This window comes from Carassius auratus, chromosome 35 (genome assembly GCF_003368295.1).
Source record: "Carassius auratus strain Wakin chromosome 35, ASM336829v1, whole genome shotgun sequence".
Classification (NCBI taxonomy): domain Eukaryota; kingdom Metazoa; phylum Chordata; class Actinopteri; order Cypriniformes; family Cyprinidae; genus Carassius; species Carassius auratus.
In genome coordinates, this window is record NC_039277.1 from 1,361,513 (window position 1) to 1,387,434 (window position 25,922).

Consider the following 25,922-nt stretch of genomic DNA (forward strand, 5'->3'; position numbering starts at 1 on the left):
CCATGAGATTTAGCTTTGAATGAATAATACTAGAAGAGTATTACTTACTGTGTATGATTACTTATCATTAACTGTGCATCTTGTAAATTGATACAGTTAATTGGCTTTTAATAACCCTGTGCTTTCTCTTGGATGTTCCCTCTCTCCTGTGGATGTCTTGAAAAACCACATCAAGTGGTGTTATATTTAGTGTGGACTTCATGTACTGAGTGATAGGATTTTTTTAGTCCTGAGACATTCTTACACACTTAAAATATAAATAATCTGATATTGTAAACCAGATCTTGTTGTTCATGTGGCTGTATCCCAATAATTGCCACAGGGCTTAGAGAGTTGGACTTGTAACCCAACTGTTGCAGGTTCTAGTGTCAGGTCCGGCAGGAAGTGTCAGTTGGGGGAGTGAATGACCAGCGCTCTTTCCACCTTCAATAACACGACTGAGGTGAGACCCTTGATCACCGAACCCTCAACTGCTCCTTGACCACCGCACTAATATGGCTGTGCATTGCTCCGGGTGTGTGTTCACGGTGTGTGTGTGCAGTTGGAAGGGTTAAATGCAAAGCACATATTCTGAGTATGGGTCATCATTCTTGACCACACCACACCACACCTCACCTCACTTGACTTTTTTTTTTTAAATGGCCAATAGGAGGCGCTACAATAAAACAAACAAAACCTCAAACATTCATCAAGTGGTGAAACCTAATTTGGTAATGATTTATTTTGGAATTATAAGGGGTATTCTTAAGGCATTATAATGAATGCATAATGCATTATAAAAAAAACGTTGGTATGTAATATGTTATGATATGTTTTATATATATATATATATTTATACATTATAACTTATGAATAATCATAACAACAATTATAATACATCATAATACTTACGTAAATGTGGTTATAAGTTTAAGAGTATGATTATTTATAACACACAAGAACAACATATTAAATCTACTTCATTTACAGTTTAATGGACTGTATCATAGCTTGACATTGTTTAAGATCTGCACAGTATCTTACTACAGCTTGTGACTGGTTAGATGTTTAGTGTTATTTGAGTGTTTCCTGTGGAGCTAATGTTAATTTATTGATGTGAGCTTAATACTTCAACTGAAAAAATTGCAATGTTTCATATGGTTACATTTTATATTGATGGTTCCCTTAATCAATTGACTGTAAGCAACTTTGCAACTACATGCCAAATAACTCATTACAGAATTAGTATACTCAAGAACACAGACATACTAATACTCTAATGACCGTTAGTTGACATGTAGTTGCAGAGTAACTTAACAGCTGTCTAAAGGGTACCATCAAAATAATCATTGAAAATAGTTAAAATAAAATGTGTCATATTACACATTCGTCTGATCTGTTTTTTAATCTTATGGCTTTAAAATAGTAAAATGTTACTATTATTATTATCATCATTATTACTAGGTTATAACTATGAAAAGTATTATCCATTGTAAAGGTTGGTGCAGCATGTTCATTGTATTATAAATGATCAAACTCTTAAAAGCTATAACCACAAATAAGTAAATATTATAATATATTAAAACTGTTCTTATGAATATTCAAGAGATTATACAACATATTATACAACAGGGTAGCCTGTTTAAATCCTGTTTTGGTCCTTTATGTCCCTCAGTTCTTGCTATAATAAATGACTCTTTGTCAACTGGGGAGGTGCCAGCAGCATTTAAAACCGCTGCGGTTACTCCCGTTTAAAAAAAGCAAAACTCTGATGTGAAAAATCTGTCAAATTATAGCCCGATTTCAAATCTATCATTTCTGTCTAAAATCTTGGAGGGTGTGGTTGCATCTCAATTAAACAAACACTTAATTGAAAATAAACTAAGCTAATGACTTACTAATTGCCTCCGACTCCGGCTCCACGTCCATTCTCATTCTCTTGGATCTCAGTTCAGCCTTCGACACTATTGACCATGCCCTACTACTTAATCGCCTCGAACATGTATTTGGCTTGTCAGAGACTGTTCTTGACTGGTTCAAGTCCTATTTCACTGACCGTAGTCAATTTGTTTTTTTGGGTGGTTATAGGTCCAAGGTTGGTTCTGTTCATACGGGTGTTCCACAAGGTTCAGTCTTGGGTCCTCTACTCTTTAGGATGTACATCTTTCCACTTGGTCAATTACTACAATCTCTAAACCTTAACTATCACTTTTATGCTGATGATACACTTGTATCCATACTAGACCGGGTCAGCAAGTGAACGTTGGGCATCTTTCTAATTGTATTGCTGAGATAAAGATTTGGATGTCCAATAATTTTCTGTCTCTAAACGCCTCAAAAACAGAAGTCATGCTCCTTGGATCTCCACATCAACTGCGAAAGGTTGGGTCTCCTACTCTGTCTGTTGATGGCGTTGCACTGGAGTTTAAGTACAAATTAAAGAATTTGGGTGTCATATTTGACGCCACACTGTCATTTGAGCCTTTTGTCCATAATACAGTTAAGACATCGTTTTATCACCTCAGAAATATAGCCCGGCTATGTCCTATGTTATCCTTTTCGGTAGCAGAGAAGTTGATTAACTCTTTTGTCTTTTCGCGCATTGACTACTGCAATGGTCTTCTAGCTGGGGTATCTAAATCATCACTGGATAAATTGCAATATCTTCAAAATTCAGCTGCTAGAGTATTATCTGGGGTCAAGACCAGGGACCATATAACTCCAGTCTTGGAGTCCCTGCACTGGCTACCTGTTAGGTACCGTATTGATTTTAAAATCCTTATGTTGGCCTATAAATCTCTACACAATCTGGCACCTGAGTATTTGACTGACTTATTAATCCCCTACACACCACATCTGCGCTCCTCTCAGAGTGGTCTATTGGTTGTTCCAAAGACACGGCTTCATACGTGGGGTGACCGAGCATTCTCTGTCTATGCTCCTAAGCTCTGGAATTCTCTCCCGGCCGACATCAGGGAAGCAAATTCATTAGTGACTTTTAAATCTCTTCTTAAAACATTTTATTTTAGGATTGCTTTTACATGAACTTGATTTTATGCGTTTATTTTCTTGTACTTACATTGTGTTTATTCATTTGGTGTTATGCTTGTATGTAAAGTGCTTTGAGAAAGCTACTTTTAAAGGCGCTATACAAAATAAAAATATTATTATTATTATTATTATATTATAAGTTTTTTTTTTATAAAGCATTATGAAATCATTATAATGCCTTAAGAATACCCTCATAATGTATTATAAATACAGGCTTCATAGAAAGTGTTACCCCAATTTCAAAAACTAGTCTAAATCCACTGGTCAGAACAAAATAGTTATTATACTTATCAATAATGCAACAGCAGATCTTGGTGCTACTCCTGACAAGATCATGGCTTTGATCGACAGGTAATGCATGAACTAATCAAATCTAGACTCTGAATGCAATATAAGTCACCTTGGATAAAAGTGTAATCAGAAAGTATTGAGACCAATACATTTTTTCATGTTTCAAGTTATGCAGTCTTATACTAAAACAAACTTTCAAACTATTAAAATAAATAAATAAAATACAATAAAACAGCGGAGGCATAACAGTCAGCTTATTAAATACAGATCTTTTTTTTTCTAAATAGAGCATAAACATGAAGGACAAATACAAATTTACTCCATTAATCCGTCAGCTCTCTTCCATTCCTAATTGTTATTGTCAGATTTATTAAAAGGATGTTTTTTTTTTCAATAAAAACAGTTGGCAGGTAAACAAATCATCAAAATTCCATTTTTAATATTTTAATAATTTTAATCAAACAGCTCAAACATTAACATTATACATTAACAGGTGATGCATAAAATTTGCAGGAATTATTTAAAATTGTGTGCAAGAATGATCAAAATTTTATCGCTTTTACATACCACATAATTGGGGGATTTACTACATAGTGATCTGCATTAGAAGGTGTTGGACAAAGAGGTCACTTTTAAACAACATTAAAAATATTTTCCCTAATCAAATCCATTGCATTCTTTCAAATATATATAATAAAGAAATAATAACAGCTTCAGTGATCTCATTCAACCCCACAATTAGTTTCATCATCATCATTATTATCATTGCCTTGAGTACAGACTGTTATTATTCACAGATTTGGTCAGATCTGTCAAATAGACAGAAGAAAAATGAGCAAACATCTGTAGTAGTTATTCTAGTCAAAAACAAAAGCTATGTCTTACAGGCCCAAATTTATTTAATTAGCACAGATGCTTTGTTTTTGCCATTTCACAACATTTTTTTAAAGCACAAATTAATTTTCGGACCCTCTTCTTTGGGAGTAGGACATGAGATCTGCATTTAAATAACATGTTGCATTTGGAACAGCAGATTTCATTGAAAGGCCACACGTTTGTAGCACGGCATACAAAAACATTCATGTTACAATTTGTGCAGGTTACAATCACAGGATGTGCATTTTGGTACAAATCAATGAAAAACCTCAAAAGTGATTCCATTGTACAAAACCTTTCCTTTAAATTGTTGGTAGGGTTAAATTCAGTTGAAAATTAGCATTTCTTTCGGTTGAGGTCAAAAACTACATTTGTAGTAAACAATGCTTCGAACAAATCTAATAAAGAGGTCACAATGACTTTATTACAAATACTACAAATCCAATGAAATGATTTGTTTAACATACTGCTGCACTGCTATTATTGCAAGACATTGTTTGCGTCGGGCTGTTGGAAAGAAACTGGCAAGTGTGTGACTATAAAGACAGTGACTTATCAAAGCGTAGAGCTGCGTCAGGCGCCGCTTGAGAGCTTAGTGTGCTGGGAGACTCCGTCTTTATAAATTGTTGAGCTCCAGAAGGGTCTGGTCAAGCACTTGGTGCATGTTCAGATTCTCCTCCTTGGCCTGGGCCAGTTTCTCTGGTGTTGTGAGAACAAAAAGAGATTTGGTGAGACAGCCTTAATTTACAACCTCACAATCAAGTGTGAATCATAATGATCAAAATAACAGGAACGGCAAAATAACTTCTCAAAGGAACCAGATTCTTTCAAATAGAGTATATAGAAAATGAATAAGCACAAGAACAATAGATTGATTTTCCGGGACCAGTGATGCAGTCTCTTCAGATTTGTATCTGAGGTGTCTTTTGGACATCATTTATTGGTACAGTGCTGAGAGTCTCCAAGCAGGAAAAATGCAACCATTGTTTTGGGACTGACACGTGTCAGGTTTGATTACACGCCGTGTTGGGGAAAGTTGCTTTAAAAAGTAATGCTTTGCAATATTGCATTACTCCATGAAAAGTAACTTATTGCGTTACTTCTTATGGAGAGCAATGCATTGTGTTAGTTTTGCATTATTTTTGGTCACCTGGCCTGGGATGCATGTGTTTTTTTTTGGTGTGTGTGAGGGGGGGGGGGGGGGGGGGGGGGGTCTGTGGTTCTCAGGCCGAAGGAATCGCCTCCTCCTCTGCAGATTTCTCTCAACACGAGGAAACATTTGGAAAAAGTAAATTGAGTAACTGACTTGGAAAAGTAACTCAGATATTTTGTTGCAAATTTTAAAGTTATGTGTTACTTTACCAGTAAGTATACTATATTCTAGATCAGGCTGAATTTTGTGCTTTCTAAACATGGATTGGTGAGCTCAGACTGGTTTGTCTGCCACTAGGACAGGGGCATATTAATACAACTGTCCCTGGAGTTAATATAACCCCCTGAGCACACATCGAGCTGTAAACCTCATGGATAACTGTATCTTTGCAGTGCATTGTTTCATTGTTCCATCTATCAGCACCTTTTATGAGTTTTTCAAGTTTCTGTTCTTCTGTCAAACCAGCTATCAACAAGAAGTCATATTTTAGAACCATCTGCAGTTTGCAGCATTCAATATTTAATAAAGCCAGCGCATTTTAAAAGGAGCTGTCAATATCACATGCAACTCTGACCACATTGTCAAAGTTACAAATTTGTGTGAGAAAAAAAAAAAACAGGAATATTGCAAAGGTCATTTATAAGGTCATTTGTTTCTACAAAAAAAATAAAAATAAAAAATGCACCTCAAGCTAGTTTTTGTTTTCTTTCATATGCAGGTTAGTTCAACTTTCTTTCTGGAACACCCCAAGTCTGTACATAAACACTGACATCAGTTTTAATTATTTGATTCTTCTGTAAATTCTAATCACAGATGCCAATATTTGACAGTAACTCTACTGCCCCCCTCAGAGGGATACTCCACCCCAATATGAACATTTTGTCATCAATCACTTACCCCAATGCCGTTCCAAACCCGTAAAAGCTTCGTTCATCTTCAGAACACAATAAGGACTTTCTTCAACAGGCTTTGTCAACAGTCTCTGTGTCTCTCATCATCACTGTATGCTGCGTATGCTCTTCTGTGTCAGCCGCGCCAATTCACTTCACCTATTCCAAGTCCTTATTTTTGTTTTCTTCATTTACAAACAGTATTCTCATCACTTCATAATGTTACGGTTGAACCACTGATGGGAGATGGACTATTCTGACAGTATTTTTCATACTTTTCTAGACCTTGACAGTAATTTACTTGGCAGTCTATGGGACAGTCACAAGCCTCACTCTCTGTATATATGATCTCTATATATCTCTTTGAATAAATGACATGATGCTTCCTCTCTGAAACAAGTGTAGTAGCAATCTTCACAGGGTTTGTTCTCGCGTGCGTATGGATACTACGCTGCCCAACGATTATTCACTGCATATCTGGTTGTCACAATCTGAATGATTCACTTTCACACATAAAACGGATGACAAATTTGTGATAACACCAAATAAATGAATACAGAAAATAAGAGAAACAGAAGGACATTTCTTACATTTATTACAGCAACAGGATAAAGTAAAGCAGCAGCGAGCACGTATGACACAGATGCTGCAGAGGAAGTGTCAACATTATTGAAGTTACTCGGACCTCAGGACGGTCATTCGTGAGAACCACACACAATGTTGACCGCTCCATTACAGATCACAAAGACAGACACAAAACTTGAGCTGCAGACAGAGCTCCGTCAAATCAGACTGAACAAATAACATCTGATTCACAGTCACGTGGAGAAAAACAGACAGAAAACCTTTAGACAAGTGGACAATGCAAATGTAGGAGGAGAGGATAAGGATGAGGAGGAGACGGAGAGAGCGTTTAGAGGGTAGTCATGTCGTTCAGAGCCAGATCCAGCTCCTCGCTCAGGGCTTTACCCTTCAGTTTCTGAGCGTACACCTCATCTGTACATCGTCCCAGAGGAGAACACAGACACACACCAGACGGACAGAACGAAACAAGCAGCAGAAAAAGACAAAATAACACCGTGAGATGGAGGACTATAAAGACCAAATTCAACTATCACAGCTGTTTCACTGCAATGTCTGAACAAGCAATCAGTATGAACTCTTGGTTAGAAAACCTTGACACGAGCATCATTTTCAAGCTCACTAAAGAGTCACCTTGATCAGTCACTCTCAAATGAAACTCCAACCACAAAATCCCATGAAACATGCGCTCACGTGTCGTTCTTATCCTCTCAACCTCTAAGGTGTCAGAGTCACCTCACCAAAAACAGATGCCATGCAGTTTCAGTCCTTCAAAAGACACTAGATCCATCTGTCAGAAGTGCACACAACACCGATGACATTTCAAGCAATGTTAGTATAAGACAACTAGATCTGGTCAGGGGAAACAGTTTTTCCATTTTCCTGTTAATCATTTTGGTTTACAAAACTTGTGAGAGAAGTTATAATTAGAACGAGTAAGGCAGCAAACCTGCTAATACACACAAGTGCATTCCTGTTATTTTGTCATTATTTACAGGCAGCAGTATAAATCTTGAAGATGTACCTTCTAAATCATCAATGGTCTTCTCAAGCTTCGCCACAGACCTCTCAGCAAACTCAGCACGTGTTTCAGCCTAGAGAAAAGAAATCAACAATTGGAATTAACTTTCTAAATATAAAAATACGCTAGGACACAGCGATATCGTTGACTTGACACTATTTAAACTGAGCAGAGATGACATAACTGAATTCAATGATGAACTGCCTTTAACTGTCATTTTGCATTATTGACACACTGTTTTCATAATGAATGTTGTTCAGTTGCTTTGACACAATCTGTTTTGTTTAAAGCACTGGATGAAGTGACTGTGAACCTGCAATCAACTGAAACCAAACCTGTAAATGCATCCTATCTTTTTCCAGAGATAAAGATCTTTCTTTAGATAAATATCTTTCTTTATCTTTGAGATAAAGTTCAACATCGCATGGATGGACTGACTAATTTGGTAAGCCAGTGTCAAAACATCTACACATTTAGTCATTTAACCGACGCTTTTATCCAAAGCGACTTACAAATGAGGACAATGGAAGCAATCAAAAACAACAAAAGAGCAATGATATATAAGTGCTATAACAAGTCTCATTTTTTATTATTATATAATAAATAAAAAGAAAGCAAATAGAATACAAAAAGATTAGAGAAGCTACCTTTTTTTTTTAAGAAAACAAGTAGTAAGTTAATGAACAGAGTGCAAGTCTAAAAGGGGAATTTTTTTTAAAGAATAGAATTATAATAGAGAGTGCTAGAGTTAGAGGCTCAAATAAAGATGTGGGATGTGTTTTTAGCCAATTCTTGAAGATGGCTTAAGACTCACCTGCTCGGATTGAGGAGAGAAAATTTAATTTAAAAGTACTGGTGTCCCCCAGGGCTCAATTCATGGTCCTCTTTCTTTTTAGCATTTATACTTTTCTACTCTGTCAACTAATAAGTTCTCTTAAACTAACCTACCATTTTTATACTGATGACACCCAGATTTATATTCTTCTCGAAATCAGGTCAAGATATGGACTTATTCTATCTTTTAAATTGTATTTCGGAGATTAAGACATGGATGTCTTACAATTTTCTGTGTTTGAATAGTTTGAATAGAACCACGGCTCTCTGCATCAACAGCATAATGCTGGTTCTTTAGCTCTGTCTGTAGATGGTTTTGAGCTGGATCTACAAAGTAAATAATAAAAAAAAATCATAGTTTTTTTCATGTTTAGACTGTTGTTAACGGCCCTTCTCATTATAGTGTCTAAATCGCGTATTAAACTTCAGTAGCATGAATTTTGTCTTGGGGTAGGGTTGTTGAGCATGTAACCCCTGTGACATTGTTGCATTAGATCTCGGTAAGATTCTGTGTTGATTTTAAAATCCTTATGCTGACATACAAGATAATCCATAGTCTGCATGGGTTCCTCAGTACTAGGCCAAGATTTTATTACTTTATACACCTAGATAATGCCTTCTCATTTTATGCCCCCAAACTGTGGAATTCTCCCCCGGTTGACATCAGGGAAGCAAATTTGTTAAATTTTTAAATCTCATCTTAAAACGTTTTACTTCAGGATTGCTTTTAATTGATACATTTTGTTTTCAGTTTCTTGTTTATTTAGTGTTATTCAATGTTTCTTTTCTGTTTCTTGCTCTGTATTTTGTGTTTTCATTTTTATGTTGTGCTAGCTTGTGTTGTAAAGTGCTTTGAGAAAGCCATTTTTAAAGCGACTATACAAAATAATGTATTATTATTTAATACAGTACAAATAATTAAGAAATTATGTAATATATATTTACTAAATTTAATGTTTAACTTTACACATTAATCTGCATAAAAGTGACATAGTCCCCTTAATATACTATATATAATTAGCATAATAATAGTAAAATAATAAATATATACATAAAAAAAGATTTCTATAATGTTAACGGCAGTGTTTCTTTAGGGGCGGTGCTGTGTAGACTGACAAGTATGTAATTACCATTGTGTATGGCACAATCACGTTTTGCAGTTTACATCATCACTGCAGTTTCCATGGTCAAGGCTGTTTAGCTTTAGCATGGAGCCTATGTATAATGTGTGACGAAATCAAATCCAATTGGGCCTAACCGCTCACTTTGTGTTTATAACTGGATAGAGATGAGCGAACCCACTTGTGCTCAATATTCTTAAACTCACCTCTTTGAGTTTGTCAGTGAGTACTCTGATTTCTTCTTCATATTTGTCTTCCTTCGTGGAGTACTGGGGAATAAAACAAAAATGAATCATTGATGCTGCAGCTATCAGTGTTTAAAGATGAACTGAAAAGCAAGGGCATTCTTTGCAATCTGTGCAATAATTATGCCTTTGAAGATAAACAAAGGTTTTATTTACATATCATTTAATATTTAAGAACTCTTTTCAGGCAAAATACTCACAAGCAGAATACTAAAATACATATTAAAATGTAATTTAAATGCATATGAAATCAGAAGAGAGAGAGATGGAAGCAAAGCCAATGGAGACTGTGAGAATGAGTAATTTACTCGACAAAGGGAACAATCCTGTTTGTTGGCTAACTCACCCTGTATAAAATGCTGCTTTAACATGGGGAATCTCATTGTTAAGTTTGTCAAAAAATTTGGATAAATGCCATATGTTCTACAATCATTTGTTGTACAAAGACCAAAAGAACAACCACAATGACAGATTAGTCCTGTGAGAGTGAACATGGCCAGTCTGACTCAAAAGTGAACAGCAGGGCATTTGGACTTCACTGCAATAAACGCTATGAAGGCTCAGCCTACCTTATCAGACTGTGCCTCCAGGGACTTCAAATTGTTGGTGACATTTTTCAGTTCTTCTTCTAGGTCACCAGATTTGCTGTACCACAGCAAGAGATGCAGGAAAAGAAAAGGCAAAGGAAAGGAGAGAGACAGCACTTTGAGAAGACAGGAAAGGCAGCAGTTTTTATCAAAAGACACCCCAACCTGAATGGAACAATGAGGTCAATCCTTTTAATTTTGTCTGAATATTAGAACCATTCAGTGTTCCAAGCACATCAGACACTTTAAATGTCTTTACATGTCTGTCACAAAACAGTTTCCCTAGAAAAAGTAGTAATGCAAAAAAAAATTATAATAAATAATAACAAATAAAATTTTATTTTTCAAGGTGCTTTTTACAAAATAAAAGTAAGTAAAGTGTGTATTCCCCAAGGTTCTAGTTGAGGCCCCTTTTCATTTGCAAAAAGATGCGTTTATCTGCACAGGGACAGAGTCAAGAAGAGCCGCACAGGAGGTCATAGATCTCTGAAAGTTAGGACAGGTCAAGAGAAGCCGGCATTAACATGCTACATCAGTCTCTCAGCAGTACCTCTTCCTCTCCGGCCATCATGGATTTCATATTCTGGTCCATGAGTCTAAGTTCCTCTTCCAGCTGCCTGACTCGACTGAGTTAGTCCAGAACATGCATATTAAACTCAGTTTTTCATGCAAATGTAATGCACTTTTGTTACCATCGCATATGCACACATATATATTCCACACACTGTTTCTGACAGTCAAAACAATACATATATTTTTTCTAACACCGTACTCTGGTAAGCAGTAGTTAACCAAATGCAGATAAAGCTTATTCATGTATCCATTATGTTAGTGCTAGTCTACACTTTCAGCATTCAGGAATATGCTCCCAAATCACTGAAATTAAAATATCAGTATGAAATACCAATGACGACAGAATCACTTGTTAACACACAAGGCTACTGATGTTATTGATGATTTATGAAATAATAATGCAATAAAGTAAACTGTTTTACAAGCATTAAATGTACTTACGCCTCAGCCACTTCAGCTCGCTCCTCAGAGCGCTCAAGCTCACCCTCAAGAATCACCAGTTTACGCGCCACCTACAGTCCAACAAGCACACAAATAAACCCAATTTAACAATTACTGTCAAATAACAAATATCACAGTGCTGTAAAGCCAATTTAATCCCCAATAAATGATAATGCAGGAAATGTAGGTATAGTGACACATATTACACACTACAACAACAAAAATATATTAACCTTTTGACCATTTGACCAACAAAGCAGCATGCTTGTTTTTCAGTAAAAGTGCTTGCATATCCATCTATGTATATCTTATCCTTATATCATATATATCAATCAAAAACAATCAGAAATTGCTACCAACAGCCAATCAAAATTCAGCAGCTGATAAATTAATTTGTGCATGGCCACTGGACATGAATATACATGCATCTACCAAATTTACCAAGAAATTACCACACGTCAATGCCACAAATAAAAATTCTTAAAAGAATAAATATGAAATATAAGAAAATCTAAATAAATTATTTTTTCATTATTTTAACCAAGTGTACTTTCTTCTTTCATCTGAATTCTAAGTGTTTCTGAATCTAGAAATAATAATGTTGTCCTTGTTCCATGCCACCATTGTGAACTTTTTTGGAACTTTTATGCATGGCCATAATTCCATATATTGAGAAGAGCTTCTAGTTATAAGAAGCCTGATTTCAATTAATTTCAATCATTTAATATTGAGAGGTCAGCTGACATGCACACCTCCTCATATTTGCGGTCAGCCTCCTCAGCGATGTGTTTGGCCTCCTTCAGCTGCATCTCCTGGATCTCCATCTTCTCCTCATCTTTTGTTGCTCTGTTCTCGATCACCTTCATTCCTCTGTACGGAGAAACCACACGTTCAGCATTACACTCAGAAGTGCCATGAACAGACAAACTCAGTAAGTCTAGACACAACAGGTTTAAGGTAATTACCCATGACACCCTGGAAGGATGGCTAATCCTTTACAGATCAGAACATTTGCCTTTCAAGTGACAAAAAAACTGTATGAAACTACCTAAAACTCTGGCTTTGAACAGGTATCCACAAAAGAAGCTAAATGGATGTGAGACAAACAAATAAAAACTGCTGACATATGTTGTTAAAGATGCCGCCGTCCCACCTCTCGCTCTCATCCGCGGCTTTCTCAGCCTCCTCCAGCTTCTGTAGCGCAGTGGCGAGTCTCTCCTGAGCGCGATCCAACTCCTCCTCCACCAGCTGGATACGTCTGTTCAGGGACGCCACCTCGGCCTCGGCCTGCCGTCACAGGAGAACCAGTCAATGCACACCAAAGCTGCATGCCATGGAGGATACATTGGATTCACAGTAATCTTGTTGAATAATGTGAAGGTGACATGCAATGTGAAAATCTTGCAATAAAGTGCAAAACTGCATCTAGAACACCATCAGATAAACCAAGTTTTGATTCCAACTACGAATGATCTTCCTTCATTTTGTTGTTTTCTCAGATGCACGCCTTTTTACTGTTGCAACTAATAATTATTTGAACAATCAGTACATCTCTCAAATACATTTTTTTTTGGGACAAAAGTTACTTTCATATCCTAACCAGTGTTCAGAACAATGTGCAAATTAAAGGCTATAAAATGAATGCCATGCAGAAATGGTAACATTGGTAATATAATAATATTTTTGATATTGTAATATTATAATATAACCTGCTTTCTTACACTGTCTGTCAATGCACACTCACTCTAGTATAGATCAGCTCATGCTTCTTCCCTGGCAATAGTTATGATTTTATGATTTTAAGTTCCCATCAGACACTCTCTGAATGCATTACTGGCTTTAAGTTAAACTTTAAAAAGTTCAAAGTAAAGAGGGTTGAGCTCACTATAAACTGTTTGTCCAATACTTAGAATAAGCTAACTACACGCTAGCAATGCTGTTACTATCTCAACCCTTTAAATGTGAGAATATTTATGCATGTCACCAAATACAGCACACAATGTACATGAATAAAATGAGATTTTTCATTTTAAAGAAGCTGTAGCATTTTACAGATGCCTGTAGATGTTAACCAACATTTAAAAGTCTAATGTCATCTTGGAGATCTTTACAACAAAAGTTCTTCTTCATAGTCTAGCAAAACGAAAAGGCTCAGTACAAAGGTGGCCTAATTTGTAAAATCCAGGATTAAATAGGCTACAACAACCGAAAACCTCATATAAGATGTTTACGATCCATTTTAATAAATCCAAAGCCAATCTGAATTATTAATTTACACTACCTTAACTAATGCATAGGGCTGAAAGTTACATAGTGCAAAAGTTCAAACATCCTGCGCAAAAATGTACATAAGAACACAGTTTTGAAAAATGAGTTTAAGTTCTTGTTCAATTATTGATTTTGATCAAATGTTTATATTTTTAATCAAACATATCTCCCAGGGTGCACTGTTAACCAAAAGGCACCTCACTATGGGACTCGAGGGGTCAAGACAACACAAACGTTTCTCCAAATCGATGTTGATCTTCATGTAAACTAAATACACTACAGGTAGACAGGTACACCAGGAGATGACCCGGGTCTGGGATGGACTCAAGCGTCTACAATCAGGTGTAATCACCTGTTTTACCTGAGCACTTGCATCACATATTTACAGGTCCGTGTGCCATAAAGAGTTTGATTTTGACGTGAGAGATGCTGTGAGTCTCTCTGTGGATCACTCGCCCTCAATAAAAGCCTAATCTGCTTCTCGTGTCAGTGCATTAGCTCAATCTCCTCCGACAGGACAGGTCAGCAGCTCACACTCACGTCTGTTCTGTTGAACACTGTGTGGTTCTGCACTCATTCACCGAAACTGATACTGATTTTTGGCTAATGTTTTTCTGAAGTGAACTTAATGTTTGGATTTTATTTAAGAAACCGGAGCATCCCACTACAAAACTGCCAGCCATGAGGAACACCAGTTTTACATTAAATATGAGGAATTCATAAAGATGCTGTAGTCCTATGGCCACTGGTACTACACTGGTGCTGCAGGGGACAGGATGTTTCTGAAGTGAACCGTGTAAACAGACAGATGAAGCATCGCTGTCAGGCTGAATGTGAGGAGGGTCACTCACTCTCTCTCTGGCCGTCCGCTCCTCGTCCACCTCTCTCTGCAGCATCTCTGCCCGCTCCTCCGCATCGTCCGCCAGCTGCTGCAGGCTCTGGATCTTCCTCTTCACCGCTTCTATGGAGGTCATCGAAGCCATTATTCCCACTGATCCCGGACAGGGAAGCAGCGATATCGCTATATCCCAGTGATCTTGACTTTATCAGACACCGGTCATGTCAGTTTCTTCCTCTAAGGTTTTTATAAAGAAGTCCCCGTTTCCTCTGGGAAAGTTTAGCGTGAATCGCCGACATACGCCTCTATTCACACCAAGGGCGAAACGAACATCCGTCGGGCTGCAGTAACCGCTCGTCTTCGCCGGAACAACAGATGGCGCCGCGCACCTCTCAGGTGACCCAGAAGCAGGAGCAGCTCGGTCTAGTGCTCCTCCCACCGTCGGCACAGCACAGGGCTGCTTCTCAACACTCACGCCGAGCAGTTTCCCTCATAATGAAGGGGTCGTGATTTACCTGGCCTGAGGACGAGTCTCCAGGTGAGCTCGGAGCGAGCTGTGTTGCCAGGTCCTCGGTTTTCCCGTGCTATTGGGATACTGTCTCACTGTTGCTGCTGGTTGAATCAATAACGTGATATTCAGCCCCTGGAATTCGAAATTTACCAGAAACGTGAATTTCACCCCTCGGGTCACGATGTGCACCTGTGGAACTCCCCGAAACGGAATTGGGCGTGTTTTATTTTGAAAACCTGGCAACCCTGTCTACGGGTGAAATAAAAAGTCTTCATTATCAAAACACCGGACGCACTCATTCATGAAAATAACTTCATTCATAAATATTTTCTAAATATTTTACTTATTAAAAACCAAAGTCTTAAATAGAGTAAAGCCTGGCATATGAAATAATAGTCTGATTTTTTTTTATGCTTAAAAAAAAATCTAAACGTTTTCTGAAGTATATTATTTGATACATCCTTTTATTTATTTTTTGTAACATACTTACAAGAATACCCAGTTTGGTGCAGTTGCAGCTATAGGCAAAAGTTAAGGTGAAATTCTGATAGTTTGACGTAAATCAATGAGGTTATTATAATAATAGACTATTTGCATTAAATCCAGATCATTTGTCTTATTACTGTAGGGTAGTATTTTTAAGGCTTAGTTTCAAAACTCTGTATAATTGTTTTGTTGTGAGGGGCAAAAGATACAATTAACTGGTTAAAAACAAATAAATCTGTGATATTTGATACTCCCATTTTAACTTGATTTTTGGATTTAAAAAATGATGTATGGTTAATCAAGAAAGCCTGAGTTGGTACAGTCTATTAAATGTTCATCTCAAAATATAACCTGTAATAATAATAATAATAATAATATATATATATATATATATATATATATATATATATATATATATGTATTTATGTTTACTTGATACAAATCTGTAAAATGTTCTCAGTAAAAATACACGTGAAGCACTAGCTGATGGTGGATGTTTGTAAAATCACACTAAAAGGCTTTTTACTTGATACAGATGTCAGATCAGGCGACAGAAGGCATTTAGTAGGTTCATTCACGACATAAGCTTTTGAGTTAAGTTTTATTTAAGAAAGACAGATGGTGACATACCATGGCTTATAAATATATAGATTTAAACTGACTCACAGACTAATGCATTCTTGTTGATCTGTCAAGATCCTATGTACCCAAATAATGCATTTGATCTCAGAAATGAGTCTTATTGCTTACAAACTTTCTACTTCATTGTGTGCAATCAAATGAATTTCAAATGAATGACAAGCATGAAACAGTAGGTTTCAGTCAAGCTCTTGCTCAGGGCTGTCTGAGTTCACTGATCCTTAGACAAATCCATTCAGTCAAACGCTGAGCAGAAGCTCTGGAAATCATGACATCACTTCACTGTAAACAAAAGACTGCATTCCTCGGATGGTTCTCCCTTTTTTGGCCACGCATTAATGGTGTAAATACAGTACAACACGCAGTGAGAGAAGCTCACAGTCAAAGAGAGCCTAGAACTGGAAGTAAGCAGCTGCAATTAGCAGCTGATTCAACTGAGATATTTTACTAGTTAGTAAATAGCATATGTGCATTTATTTTAATGCTAGAGGAGGATGTGGTTTTCAACCCAAACACATGATCCTAGGGAGATTTTTCAATGTCAGTCACATGATTGGGGCTTTAAGTTAGATTGATCTTCTGTAAAGCTGCTTTGAGACAACATTGGTTGGGAAAAGTCCTACACAGATTCTTTCCTTCTCTTCACAGGTCCCACCACTCTCAGTTCTGAAGCTAATGCACACTTTATCCTTTTTTTCTACATTGCTGTACGTTTTTAAACAACCTAGAAATTATACTTTTATAATCATTTGTATTGTATTCATATTTTTTCATAGTATAATATTATTGAATATATTTCTTCATTAATATATTTGATAACTAATGTAACAAGAGTTGTCTGACCTCTGTGAGTGATTTAAACTGACTCTTTAAAGGGTCTGAATGACAAAAATACTAATATTTCACACTACCTTTATTGAAAGCTATCAGATGACACTGTGTCAAAAAATGCCCAGAAAAAAAGATAGCCTAAAAAGACTTTGGAAGTAGCATTTGTATCTTTGGGTAATGTATATTGTATTATAGATACAGTATGCTTGTATTTTGGTCATCAGTGAAGAGTATTGAGATTTATATGAATTGACAGTGTGAGTGTGGAAAGGTCAAAGGTCGTGGAAACCTGAGGGGTATCAGTCCAACAGAATCAAGCAGAAAGAGGTCTTTGGTGAAGTGTAAGATGCAGACATCAGTCAGCTGTGAGGTGCTGACAGTGTTTATGAAGTGTTTGGAGAATCTGAGAGTGTGGGGGGGTTTGGCACCCGAGCAGCTGTTGACAGGACGGGCCCAATCAGAGCGGGCCGCTCTCTTGATTAACGGCTACACACACATATCACACTGACTGCAGCCGGATCCTTCCAGCTCCTCAACACTCAAACAAGTCGTGTCTAGATCTTATGTTTGAACACTGGCCTGTTTTTAGGATGATTAAGATTTCTCACATTGTCATTCCTCACTCCCTGTTCTCAATTATAATGCGATACGTTGTAATACATACAGTATGTATTATTCTAAATATACTTTTTCTTTTTTACTACGTGGTGAAATATGACCCAAATGAGGTGTCAGTGGTTTTAGATTGTTTTACAAATGTTATATTAAATTTTATGGGTGAATTATTGTAAACAGACATTTAAACAATATAGACCTCTATTCAACATTTTTGAAAGAATGCTCCTTTTATTTGATAAAAAATACAGTAAATTAACAATATTGTGAAATATTATTACAATTTTAAATTAATGTTTTTTTATTTTATTTTGGGTTAATATATTGTAAGATGTAATTCATTTCTGTGATCAAAGCTGAATCCTAATCTGCCGATTTGCTGCTCAAGAAACATTTGATTATTATCAATGTTGGGAACAGTTGTGTTGCTTCATATTATTGTGGAAACCATATATATATATATATATATATATATATATATATATATATATATATATATATATATATATATATATATATATATATATATATATATATATATATATATATATATAAATATAAGGACACTTTGATTAGTAAAAAAAAAAAAAAACTTTTATTTGAAATAGATATCTTTTATAAATTACCTTTACTGTTTCTTATGATCAATTAATTCATCTTTGCTTAAGTATTAATTTATGTCTTTTAAAAAAATGGAACTGTAGTGTATAACTGTGCATATATAGCATATCAAACATCGAGTGACTGAGACACAGAGTGAGATGTGTTGAATCTTTAATGATTTGTGTGTCACTCACGTCTGCGGCCTTCTTCTCGGCCTGCTCCAGTTTCTCCTGAGCATCCTTCAGTGATTCAGAGTATTTGTCCAGCTCGTCCTCCACACCCTTCAGCTTCTTCTGCAGGCCCAAGAGCTCCTCTTCCAGCTACACACACAAACACACACATCAAGCACTGAAAATACAGTCAAATGATACGATAAAAGATATAGGAAAGCACTTTGACTAGGTTTATTCAAAAGCATTTATTTGACCAGGTTCTTGATGCTTGGTTTGAACACTAGTACAGAAAGACGACTGAAGGACAAATTCAGGGTAGATTGTTTTTCTATCTCCACATTTTGGAAGATGATTACTTATCAAGTATTGTGTCGCTCATCTTGAGCTCATTCCTACACCAGTGAAAAATGATGATGTGTTAATCCAGGCTCAGAACGGAGTGTCTCATTTAGGAGGGCTGTTTGGGGAGGGCATGAGGAGACAATTATAAACGGCAAAGTTATGTTAAAGTGGAGGGTTGCAGCAGCTGCTGCTGGTCACCCCCACCCACCCTTTTAACAAGAGTCAAGTAAACCACCACCCATTAACCATAACATCACACATGGCTTAGTGTCATAAACCAGCCTCTATTTATTGTGAGCCAGTGGGACAGTCGGCTTCTACATATGGAAACACAGAGCAGATAATGCTGGTTGCAAAAATAGAGCCCAGCTTTACAGGCAGCTCATAAATTGAGAAGTGTATAATAGCGCTGGATGACAGAACAAGTGAATGTGTCAAAACAAGGCACAGATGCCTTCCCTTTATTGCGTTTGACGGATCGGGACAGTTATGGGAAGCATCGCAGCTTTGGCGTCAAACGCAGCCTGGTGGCTCCAGATGGTACAAAGCCTTGATCCTATTATGATGAACAATTCTATGAACGTGAAGCAGGACAAAAAAAGATCAAGGACAGCATGTGTGGTGACCAACAGGGGTGCAATAACAAAGGCCTTGGGACAAGAATAGATGGAGTTGGTCAGTCAGTTTTCGGGAACATATAAACTTGGTAAAAGGAACCAATCCAATCCTAATAAATGAGATATTCTGAGGCCACAGATTCAAAATTAAATGGATATAATGTTCATGAACTATATCCTTGTACATGTGCTCCGACTCTCATGGGAAAGCCAGCTGTGCTTCTATTATAAAGAACAGCAGTGTCCTTGATGAAGAAGACTTTGTTAAATTGGATTTTAGTGAAAAAAAAAATAAAAAAAATCAATAAATAATAAATGAAAGATCTACAGGAACAATTCATTCATCTCAGTCATTAAAAAAATCTAAAGTGACTGTCCCGTTCATGCTGATATTTGTGTCAAATTCAATCAAATAGTGTAAAATGTTGTTCCTGTCAACCTGGGCCTCTTAATGAAATGGCTGTAATCAAGTATACCACTTAAAAATATTAACATATTTACACCACTATATTTGGCATTGGTCTTTCAGTTAGTCCTGACTGACGGGTCTTAAGGAACAAGACTAAAAATAGTTCAACTCATCAGAGATGCTGGACCATAAACTGGAATTAATCATCGTTTTTGGAGTTGATGACACTGACCAGATGATTACTGATGATTTATATATACTACATGTACATGGAAGGTCAAATTATACAATTTCTGTCCTCATTAGGCTACTCAGTTAAAAGACACCAAAAAAGGTTTTTTAAATCACTGCTTAGACAATTTTCCTCATACTTTTTCTAATCCACTTCTCCCTGAGTGTTAAATTAAACACAGTTGGAAAACAAAAGAAATATGGATGGATCAACAGAAAACGAGTCTTGTCTGATAATCAGTTTTCAGTTCACCAAACTCATTCCATTTACCTGTTTGCATTTGTCCTCTGCACCTTTCTTGTCTATCTCTGCCTGTTCTGCGCGATCTATGGCATTCTCCTTGTCTAGCTTCAGCATCTGCATTTTCTTCTTGATGGCCTCCATGGTTGATTTCCTGGGTTTCTGCTAGCAGCCGAGGAGAAAGAGGAGAGCTTGTTCAGAGAGTGGAGGCAGAGACGGACAAAGCTTGAGTGCGCAGCAGAGAGGCGGCTGGAATCCTCTCCAGAGGAACTCTGGTCTTTTTTGGAAACTTCTCTAAAGTCTCTGGGAGAGTGACGTCCCCCTGCTCTGATTCGTCCTGCTGAATGGGCTCTGCATTTGACCCTGTGATTTTGTCCATGTTTGGGAGGCTCTGAATCCTTATACTTAAAAAGATATGAGGTCAGGATTATTCAAGTACCCTGGAAAAAAAACAACTACTGATGCAATCATACATTAGTCACTGTCTATAGAGGATCCTTAACTTAAATTTCATCATATGTATGTGCAGCATCCCTATGATATATGCTGCATGACTTATGACTTAAAGGTAATGTTCTCAAAAACCACCATTACTGACTAGACAACGATTTCCTCTTTCCACTGATTTCTGTTATATAATCTGCCTACTGTGTTCAATGGCGAGTTTTTTTGACATTGGGTTTTGAATGCTAGTACTTTACTTTATGAACACATGGTATAAAGTGCTGAATTTGGGTTTGCAGTTTTACAAAGAACAAAAAATTGATTTCAGTGTCTAGGCAAATGAGAAATACTGTATGCTTTGGCATGTCCTGGGGACATTCAAGCTTGCGGTTATCAAACGGCTTATAAACGAGGAACAGCTTTGATTTGGTTAAATGTAGAACTATCTCAATGTTTTGATGAATGTCAAAAACACCAGATGAGTTTTGGCATTGGTGGGCAGGCATGTTTAGATCCTCAGATCAGTACAAGTTTATGTGTAAATGAGTAATTGTAAAACCTAACACAAGTTAAGTACTGTATATGATGTACCACAAGGCTCAGTCTTAGGTCCTCTTGTATTCAGTGTACTGTCCCCTTTAGGTAATATTATCATGAAACAAGGCTTTCATTTTTTTATGCTGATGACAGTTAGCTTTACATGCCGTATCCTTCAAATAAAATTTCAAAATTTTTCAAATTTGTTCAGATTAATTTGAATGACTTTTAAGAACAGAAGTCCAGTTATTTTCAATCCACTAAATTCTGTCAAAATGAGGAATAATTAATTACCAAAATCTTTTGAAGCTGTAAGCATAATCCATGTTAAGATGAATGCTATCATCATCTTCTACAGTTATGTGTGTCATGCTTGGCAGGATTTTATTATTTTTTTTCTTTTTCAAATCTGCTTTCCCAATTTTATAGAAAGCATTCTTCCTCTGAAATATATCCAAGTAATGAAACACGTCCCTGATAGCAGCTAGTTCTTGTGTTCACCTGAAGACTAGAGTTTTGTAATGTACAGTGCAGGCTGTATATTCCACAGTCTCCATTAACAAGCTGCATGTGGTTCCAGTGCAGAAGTTCTTACCAAAATTCTGATCTCATCAGTTCAATTTTATAATAGCACCATGGAGGGAGGTAGAGCTGTTTTGTACATAGTTTCTAAACTTTGGAATAGTTTTCCTGGTAACGTTCAGAACTCAGATACACTCTCTTTGTAAATCTAGATTAAATACAAATCCATTTAGCAAAGCAAATAATTATTACTTTGATATTTGAATGCACAAAAATAACTTCTATTTTAATTATGATATAATGTTCATTAATGACTTAGTAATTATGTTATGTGTTATGGGTCTATACAAGTATACGCTAAGCCCTCAAACACCAGAACCCTCTGTAAAAAAACAACAACACACAAATACAATAGGAAATATTTGCAAAATGAATTTATGAGTTTTTAGTTAAACACATTTGCTAAGTGCGTTTGCTTATTTTAAGTGAGAAACTGTTAACAGATAAATACACAATTATAAAATATAAAGGCAGGCAAGATTCAAAACATACAGAATGTAACAGGAAAGGCAGTAATGGTGAAAACTTAAACTGTATATGTATTTGATCTATTAATAACAGTCTTTATAATTTCTTTAAAACAGTTCTTTATAATAACTCTATTTGATTAACACAATAATTTTAATTATCCAATTCTTCTGTTACAAATATATTTTTTTAACCTACTATTGTCTGTCCACATCAAAATGGGACTTACATCAGTAAATTACAACAGTAAATTGCAAAAAAAACAAAAAACAAAAACAAAAAACATTATAAAACCAAAAATGAAAATATGGCTTTTACGCTTTATAAAAGATATACTTTTGATAGAAATGCCAGTAGACCAAGTTGTCACAAATGCAAACACTGACAATGCATAAACATTAACCGGAGATACCATTTGTAATATTTCAAAGCTTTGTTATTCTATTCTCTAGAAAATATGTTTTGTCTATGAATTGTCTCAACGCAAAGTTAATCATTGCACCGCTGGTCCAAATTGCCACAAAAAAGAAAAAGATGAAAAGAAACAAAAAAGAAAAGCCGTCGACTGTCAGAGGAACAGAGGACAGATTGAGAAAGTCCAAATCTTGTCTTGAAAAGCTTACAAACACTGTTTGGCCCGTCATGATCAAAAACTTTCAAAACACGCACTGCTCATCTAATATATCTAGTACTGAAAACAATCTTATAGATCTATTAGAAGAAATTAAAAATGACTTGTATATGCGGCATATTATCCAAATACAACAAAACAATAAAGCTGGCATGGCAATTCTCACAACACTGACAGAAATAAACAAAACACTTTTAAAATAGACATCCTGATACATAGTTCACTTTTTACTCATTGCATATCATTAATTACTTCTCAAACGGTCATTGATTAGTCTCACTGATCCTGTCCATCCTCTCTGAGCTCTGACGGCATGAACTTGTACTGTTGCTGTCGGATCATGGCCAGCTTCTTCCTGGCCTCCTCCAGCTCCTTCTCCTTCCTGAGCATCTCCTCCTGAGCAGCGATGATCTGAGGACACAGATGAAAATCCACAAGGTTTTTAGCAATCCCACAAAACAGAGTGGTTGCAATGTCAAAATTAATAAATGTGTTAACAATTTAATTAGTCATTAATACATTAACACTAATTTAAATAACATTGCATGTGTTATCAACTTTGACGAAGTAAAAACAAACTTGACATGCATGAAAAATGTCAGTGGCTCTAATAAAACACACAGTTAATATGTATCTAAATGTGCTAGAATTCGACTTGTAAGTGATGTTCTGTTCTCTTTACCTGAGCGATACCGCCCACCATCTTGCTCTTCACCATCACAGTCTGATCATCTTGAGCGTCAAATGCAGCCTTCTGTGCCGCCTTCACCAGGTTATCAGATGCCCTCTTGACAGCATTACCTGCAGTCTAAAGAAAAAAACAAACAGACATGTCAGAGTACTTTACAAAGCATTCAACAGAACCAATAAAACACATTCTGCTCACAAGTACAAATTCTCAGCTTTAAGGATAAGACATTGAATCTCTTCAAGATTCCCCTTATCAAACTCACTCTGAAATACATACACCACAGTAATGCCAAGAGCACAGGGATGATTATTAGAGAGCAGATATACTGAGGAAACTACAGCTAGAATATTACTTTGGTTAAAAACATCCAACAAATGAATAAATATAAATGTGTACAGCTCTTGGTATCCCCAAACTAAAAATAGACTTTCTGGGAAACCTTTCTGACAATATGAGCTGCAACAAATAGTTGGTCTCATATGAACTATGTTTGCAAAAATGTCACAGCTAGTCACAGCTGCTACTTTTATTGTGCTTGTATTGGTGTCCTGGACTGTATTCTCACATGGCAATCCTGTGGAAATGTAGATTTGTGGCTAGGAGTATAAGTAAAGTACTTCAGGAGAATCTTTAAATTATGGCTACAAGTACACTACAAATACAAATACTTTAATTCATGGCACCAAGTACACTACAAATAAAACTACTTTAATTTGAGGCAACAACTACATTACAAATAACACTACTTTAATTTGTGGCTACAACTACATTACAAATACAACTACTTTAATTTGTGGCTACAACTACATTACAAATACAACTACTTTAATTTGTGGCTACAAGTACGCTTCAGATACAACTACTTTAAATTATGGCTACAAGTACACTACAAATAAAACTACTTTAATTTGTGGCTACAACTACATTACAAATACAACTACTTTAATTTGTGGCTACAAGTACGCTTCAGATACAACTACTTTAATTTGTGGCTACAACTACACTACAAATACAAATACTTTAATTCATGGCACCAAGTACACTACAAATAAAACTACTTTAATTTGAGGCAACAACTACATTACAAATAACACTACTTTAATTTGTGGCTACAACTACATTACAAATACAACTACTTTAATTTGTGGCTACAACTACATTACAAATACAACTACTTTAATTTGTGGCTACAAGTACGCTTCAGATACAACTACTTTAAATTATGGCTACAAGTACACTACAAATAAAACTACTTTAATTTGTGGCTACAACTACATTACAAATACAACTACTTTAATTTGTGGCTACAAGTACGCTTCAGATACAACTACTTTAATTTGTGGCTACAACTACATTACAAATACAACTACTTTAATTTGTGGCTACAAGTACACTACAGATACAACTACTTTAATTTGTGGCTACAAGTACACTACAGATACAACTACTTTAATTTGTGGCTACAACTACATTACAAATACAACTACTTTAGTTGTATTTGCTAGGTACTTGTAGCCACAAACTTAAGTAGTTGCATTTTTTGTGTACTTGTAGCCACAAAATTAATTTAATTAACCTTACAAATACAACTTAATTTGTGGCCACGGGTACTTTAATGTGTGGCTACAAAAACATTACAAATACAACTACAATACTTACATTTTGTGGCTAGAATTACAACTATGCGTACAACTATAATTTGTGGCTACAAGTACACTACAAATGTAAATACAAATTTACAGCTAGAAGAACAACTTTTACTTTGTGGCTACAAGTACAACTACATGTTAAAGTAAACCCGTGGAAACACTGGACTGCCCTTAATTATAACTGGCAATTTTTATGAATGAGTCTTATTAAAAACAGATGCAATACTTCTGCCTGATCTGATGTTGTAGGAAGGCTCTGCGTGTGTCTGGACTCTGGGGATGGCTTTATAAGGAAATGCAGCTGTGGAGAGTGCAGCCTAAACCAAACACATCTCCAGCCCTCCTTTGGCAAACGTTCCAGGGATATTTTTTTTGTCTTTTTGATGCCTTTTGAGGCATTGTGCATAGCTGAAGGGTTGATTTGAGGTCACAATTCAGCTGATTTATTTCTGTAAGAGGAAGGACTGGCCGG

At 36.2% G+C, this 25,922-nt stretch overlaps 2 protein-coding genes across 10 annotated transcripts in view; both read right to left on the reverse strand.

Moving 5' to 3' along the window:
• Window positions 1–3,738: 3,738 nt before the first annotated feature.
• LOC113053987 (tropomyosin beta chain-like) lies at window positions 3,739–20,738 on the reverse strand. 8 transcript variants are annotated; one of them, XM_026219176.1, is made up of 9 exons: window positions 20,479–20,738; window positions 18,630–18,755; window positions 12,798–12,931; window positions 12,397–12,514; window positions 11,645–11,715; window positions 11,181–11,256; window positions 10,005–10,067; window positions 7,847–7,916; window positions 3,744–4,896 (listed from the first exon to the last, which is right to left on the reverse strand). In XM_026219176.1, the coding sequence occupies exons 1-9, from the start codon at window positions 20,590–20,592 to the stop codon at window positions 4,814–4,816; spliced, it is 855 nt and encodes a 284-aa protein (XP_026074961.1). In that variant the 5' UTR covers window positions 20,593–20,738; the 3' UTR covers window positions 3,744–4,813. The 8 variants fall into 8 exon arrangements, with proteins under 8 accessions (XP_026074963.1, XP_026074961.1, XP_026074959.1 ...); XM_026219174.1 differs by lacking the exon at window positions 11,181–11,256 and adding an exon at window positions 10,613–10,688 and having other exon boundaries at window positions 3,750–4,896; window positions 20,479–20,737; XM_026219173.1 differs by lacking the exons at window positions 3,744–4,896; window positions 11,181–11,256 and adding exons at window positions 6,819–7,236; window positions 10,613–10,688 and having other exon boundaries at window positions 20,479–20,737.
• Window positions 20,739–22,650: 1,912 nt separating this feature from the next.
• LOC113053988 (talin-1-like) overlaps window positions 22,651–25,922 on the reverse strand; it is a 66,191-nt gene continuing 62,919 nt past the window's right edge. For both annotated transcript variants that reach the window (XM_026219182.1, XM_026219181.1), the window contains 2 exons: window positions 23,793–23,918; window positions 22,651–23,521 (listed from right to left, as the gene is read on the reverse strand). In XM_026219182.1, the coding sequence (XP_026074967.1) occupies window positions 23,387–23,521; window positions 23,793–23,918 (261 nt within the window). In that variant the 3' untranslated portion in view covers window positions 22,651–23,386. The remainder of the gene's footprint in view (window positions 23,522–23,792; window positions 23,919–25,922) is intronic.